The sequence below is a fragment of the Rissa tridactyla genome, chromosome 3 (genome assembly GCF_028500815.1).
Source record: "Rissa tridactyla isolate bRisTri1 chromosome 3, bRisTri1.patW.cur.20221130, whole genome shotgun sequence".
Lineage (NCBI taxonomy): Eukaryota > Metazoa > Chordata > Aves > Charadriiformes > Laridae > Rissa > Rissa tridactyla.
The window spans coordinates 18,275,439-18,281,438 of record NC_071468.1 but is presented as its reverse complement, the minus strand read 5'-3'; the positions used below and the strand labels follow the sequence as shown (position 1 = coordinate 18,281,438).

Genomic DNA, 6,000 nt, shown 5'->3' with positions numbered 1-6,000 from the left:
CGAATTAATGTGTGGCTCTAGCCCAAGGAGCTGGCTGTGAAAGGCCACAACAGGAAGGCTTGGCACAGGACAGATACACCAAAGCTATTTGAACACAAGAAAAGGGACTGAGGTTATTTCCTTTAGAGGGACGCGGCCAAAGCACAGCGCAAGTAATCTGGCTGCATTAGGTTCCTCCACATCCTGTGGGAATTACAATCCTTGGAGAAAGAAATCTTCTATTTTTAACAGGGAAAGAGCATCACGCATTAGGATACTTAATGGAACACAAATATTTCGTTCTTTTAACTTGATGATACAACTGCAAGCTCTTCACCCTTTACCAAATCAGATGCTTTAGCAGCAAACTTGGGGGCCTCATCATCCCAAACCCCGAATAGCTATTTGTTTCATCTTATTTTCATCGCAGACTATGCCCCCACCAGCCTTTGTCAGGAACCCAAATGGCACGCTGGAAACATCACATTATCATGTGATATTGTGTTATCTTCACAAGTGTCAATTTTAATGGTGCAACTGAGAAGATGCTGTCTTACTCCTCACTTAGCACGCATAAGGTTTAACAGGTGAGGAACAAAAATGGAATTCTTTTGTTTTACAGATGAAGAATGACGCCAAGTATTTCTCAACTCAGACTTCCCTGGTGAATATGATTAACATTTTTCACATTCCAGTCCAGTCCCAGACGGTTCCTTACGGAAGCTAAGGTAGGCTGGGAAGAGCCTAGATTAATTTAAAACATGTGGCCTTAACAATTAAGAACAAAAATAGCACAAGCTAGAAGAAATGAAGGAAGTGAAAAACACCTCGCTTCCAATAGAGGATGGCCTTAGGTGAGATCCCACGTATCAGACCACTTCATCCAGCTGCAGTTTCATGTCCACCTCCCACCCTCATCAGCCCCACAGTCCGGGAGAGAAACGCAGGTCTAGTGAACGGTGCTCACCCCTTGTTCCTTAGCGTGTCTTCCTGCCAGAGGTCTCGCAGCACTGTTTGTCCCTTGCTTAGATAGCATTCCCCATTCACTCTTGACTTGCACAACAAAGCGGGTCGCCCAACATCTTCTCTCGTGCTGTTATTCAGGAACGCCTTTCTTCTCACTGGTCTTAGAGCAACACAACCTGTGAGGTAGGACAGCACCACGCCAACACACGGGAAACACTCTGTGGAGCACCAGGCTGCTTTTCCCTTTACACTTTTCCCTTTCTTTGGAACTGTTGCTACCGGGAGACCCAAACGAACATGGTTTGTTTCCTTAAGGCTGACGCAGTTTTGCCACGTACTCAGAGGGCGCTATCAGCTCTTCTACGGCAGCTTGGTCATGGCACCAACCATGCAAACTGATACACACAACCACGGCAAGGCAAGTTTTACAGCAGGACTGTTACGTTACCTTTTACACACCAGGTTTGTGCAGGTGGGAGGCTCTCAACCGCGGCACAGCTGCACCCAGGTCAAGATGAGAACAATGACATTTTATGCTTTAAGAACTCTTCACAGGAAGATGAGCCCGTAGCTGGTGTTTTGTTTTCCCATGCCTTCTTGCACACTGCTTCTGGCCAAAGGCATGCCATGCAAACAAGATTAGTTTTGAGATTATTACCACCTCTGCAATTGCCAGAAGGGAATAAACAAATAAACTGGGTAGACATAAAAACTTGGAATGGCTAAAAAATCCTGCTAGTAGCTACAGATGTGAGAATACAACATACTTTCAGAAGAGGACACAAAAAAATCCCTAAGATGTTTAAACACATCCCAGAAGTGGAAAAAAAATAAATTTGAGCGTGTTCATGTTCCCAGACTTTGACGTATTATTTAACAGAAGAGACTGAATGTCTCCTGCTAAGCCATCGTAATATTCAAACAAGTTTAAGCGTTGTTCACAAGAAAACACAGAGCAGGAAAAGGAGCAAGTTGCATTTAATTACAACAAAGAGGGTTTCAGCCAGTTACAAGCCAGCTTACCCCAAACATTATCCCTTACTAAAAGACAGACTTAGTTACACCACATTATGTTGTATCATTCCTTTCATAAAGCAGGACACCCAAACACTTCCTGAATGGTTTCTTTTAAATCTTTTCTTATATCACCGTAGCGATACACTCTATCTTGCTGTGGTGGTGTAGGAAGTCAAAAAGCAACTATTCCCCCTTCTTGCATATAAGGAAAAATAAATACAAACAAGGACTAGAGTATCATGAGAGAAGACAAATGTTATCTCCACCTCAATATATCATTTACCTCCAATGAAAAGTGATCAATCAGGAAAAAAAAAAAAAAAAACACTTTAAAAAAAACAACACCAAAAAACCCCAAAACAGTGGAACAGAGGCAAAGATATTACAGTGTGAATGCCAGCTGCTTACAAGCAGGGAAAGTGCATAGCAATGTTCACTATTTTGATTGTATGGCTTATGCAAAAGAGACAGAAAAAAAAAAATGCATTGAGACACCTTAATGGTTTAATTTTAATGTAACAACTCTAGTAATACCACTGCCAAATTATAGACAAACTTCACTCCCCTTGGAGAAATGAACTCTTCACCTGCCCCTGCCCTGTTTTTGCCCTGTTCTAAAGAGCAAGATTACAGGTGAACACAAACCTCATTTGTGGAAGGAGACCAATCTCATTCCTCCCTGCGGACAAGCATCCATCCTTGTAGGCCCAAGAGAAGACGTGATTTTCTTTTTACAGCAAAACACCAGCAAGGAATCTTTCCTGTTCTCAACTTTTACATGAATAAGATGATTATTTCAAGGAGAAAGAAGCTGTAACAATTTTGCAGTCTTCTCTCTTTTCTTCCCCACGTGGCACAGGCTACTCATTTTGCATTTGTGAATTCCAGCTGGTATCAAGTCCTTTCAGATACACCTGGCACTAGTCTGTCCTCTGATCTGGGCAGCCACAGGAAAGATGCCTTTCACCAGAACATCTTAGGCACTGAATGCTGTGACACTGAAACATTAAAGTGCTTTTTTTTTTTTTTCCCCCTCTTTTTTTGTAAAACCTGAATGCTTTAAGGGTCACCCATCCTACATCCCAAACTGGACCAACAGATAACATACTATTTTTAACGCTTAACTACAAACAACTTGACTTTGGAAACTACATTGATACAAAGAGCAATGCAAGTTATGACAGAAGACACAGGTTTCCCCAGAATGTTTAAGCTGATGGAAGAGAAATGAATGACTGGGAGAGACCTTTTACAGTTAAAACACCAGGCAGCACAGGACATTTCACTAGTACCCAGCATTTCTGTTGGCAAATAGCAAGATATGGCACGTAGCCTTCTACCGCTTGAGCTCTATGGAAGCAAATTCTGGATGAAAAGCACTGACACTGGAAGGGTATTAGCAGTGTCCTTAAAACGCAAATCAGTTTGCCACCTACCAGATCGGAGGCTAATATTACTCCAGATCCTATGCAGAAAGAGCTGCCAGAGAGCACCTGTCCTTCAGTTCCCAGTTCAGGCATTATCAGAAGCCTGATTTGAATACCTGAAATATTCATTACCTGAAGCATGAAAAAAAAATGGAGGTAGACAGGGCAAAAAGGAAATCATTGTTGATGAGAAAACCTGAAGAAGAGCAGACACATTTTCCCTCATATGATAAGGTGTATTTGCCTTGAAATTAAGAATGGGGCAAATCCAGTCTGTATTTAAAAGATGTGCAATGCCCACAGTCTGTAAACATACTGCAAGATAATCTCTCAAGGACAAGCATTACCGCACCAACCATCTTGCATAAAGGATGGATATGGATAAAATCCGTAAAGACAGAACAAAGAACTTGTATGATAAAACATGAAACATCTGATAAAATAACTTATCTCTGATCACTAAGAGCAGAACTAAAAAGAAGCTGCAAATTCAGAAAGGGGAACAAACACAGAGCCTAGGACAACAGCTCCCAGACTTCCCTGCTTGGATCCCCATTTCGGGGGGTTTAGCCCAAGTAAGACACAACTCCAGTTCTAGAAGTGAGAACAGAGGTTTCAAAGTACTGGGACAAAACAAATCATCTTCTCCAAAGCGAAATATCTCTCACCTCAATTATTTCACATGGTGTAATTGGTTGCATTATCTGAACCCCACATAGATTGCCTCAGTTTAAGCGAGAGGCTATCCGAATCTATTCACCCCATGAATTCTTTCCTGGTCATAACAGAAACACAAGATAAATCAGACAAAAGAAAACATTGAATTAATTGTCCAGGTATGAGAGAGTATGGTGGGGCTCACTTCCTGTTTTAACTGTTTTTACCACCTTGGTTTCTATCGTGATCAATCTTCTTGCATATCCAACTTTCACCATTTAGTATGTCATAACCACTATTTAAAAAAAAAAAAAAGTCAAGAGGATATGCTAAACACCAAAGAATTAAGTTTAAATTATGGAAAATGAGGATGAACACATTGATACAGGCTTGCAATTTTAATTTTTAAAAGGCCCCTACGGTGGGACTAGCTATAGATGGCATCATGCTAATGCAAATGGAAAATACTTGTTAAAAAAACCAAAACCACTTTAAATACGTATGAATTCACACCATACACATGTACATACTTAATAATTTTCTACGTTAGCTTTGTTTGAACAATAAATCAAGTCTATACTACTAAAAATTCGGTATGTGCAACATTAACCTGATTAAAGCATTTTATAAATACAAGCTTTTTAGTATTGCAACATACTTCACTACTTAAAATACTGAAAAAACAAGTTCTACATTTAAAATTCGGATGTAATAGCTCTATCTGCCAATTAAGACTACAAATGGAAAAATACTTCCTAATCTTTAACATTATCGAAAATGCAAATATAGTTCATTTTTGAAAGAAAACAATCTTGTTTATACTACTGATGCTTCTTTCGACATTTGAAGATACTACACTAACAAAATACAAACTTTGTAGTAAGCTTACAACGTACTTCTCAGAGGCAAAAAGAAAAAAATCTGGTTTGTATTTATGAAGGAACATCCATTTATTATAAAACAAGATAAAAGATATTAGAATTAAGTTGAAACAAGGCAACATTAGAACAACCACTTTAGAGCTTTGTGAACGAAGTGTAGTTTTAAACTTGCAAATCGAGGTGGACGTAGCTCTTAACATGCCGTCCTCTTCTCTATAAATGGGATGAAGTAGAGAAGCAAAGCTTCAAGGTATAAGGGTTGGAGCCATCTGTCAGGAGACAACATACAACGTACTGAGGGCGTTTTACTGAGCATAGCTCTCCTGCTGATCAAGATCCCCTTGCATAATCCAACAAGTTTAACAGTTCTGTAGATTTAAGGTTCACACCTCCCCACCTACCCCGGCCAGTGGCCTGCAGACACCAGATGACTTGTAAGTAGGTGTTATTGATAGTCTACCAGTGTTTTTGATACGTAAAAACAAAGTGATGGATCTGGTCACAAGGGAATGCCGACAGAATTCCAAATGCTGTACTATACATGAGGCTTTACCATTACTGCTGCCCCTCTTCCTAGCTGAGCTATTTATAGAAGTAGTATTTAACAGGCAATTTCAAACAACGTCGCATTTCTATCAGCGACAGTAGCACTAGACAGGATTTACATGTGTTTGAGAACAGACCAGCAGGATGTCCAGCACAGCCTTCAGACCTCTCCAGAAAGCAAAGCATAAACCAAGCCCCCTGTACTTGGAAAGGCGGCCAAGACCCATGGATGGCAGCACGCGTTTGCCTCTCAGGTAGTGGACAATAGGTCCTCCTGGTTCAGCCAACCTCAATCTTATTACACAAGTCTTAACCAACAGGCCTTGTTTTAAAATGCTGTGTTTTCCTGTGATAGTTATATTCCATTATACATTAAGGTTTGTATTTTTCACGTTGAAAGAGTAAGTTCTTCTGCTGTTATCACCTCTCCAAACTGAGATAAATCTGAAATCGTGAATAGTATGTTATCAATAATATCTTAAAAAATATTCTGCCCCTGAAGTAATCTCAGTCCGTTATTGAGAAGG

General features: G+C 40.2%; 1 protein-coding gene across 1 annotated transcript in view; it reads right to left on the bottom strand.

Moving 5' to 3' along the window:
- Positions 1-1,904: 1,904 nt before the first annotated feature.
- Positions 1,905-6,000, bottom strand: part of HNRNPLL (heterogeneous nuclear ribonucleoprotein L like) — a 29,003-nt gene continuing 24,907 nt past the window's right edge. The window contains exon 13 of the mRNA XM_054196193.1: positions 1,905-5,196. Within this exon, the coding sequence (XP_054052168.1) occupies positions 5,141-5,196 (56 nt within the window). The 3' untranslated portion in view covers positions 1,905-5,140. The remainder of the gene's footprint in view (positions 5,197-6,000) is intronic.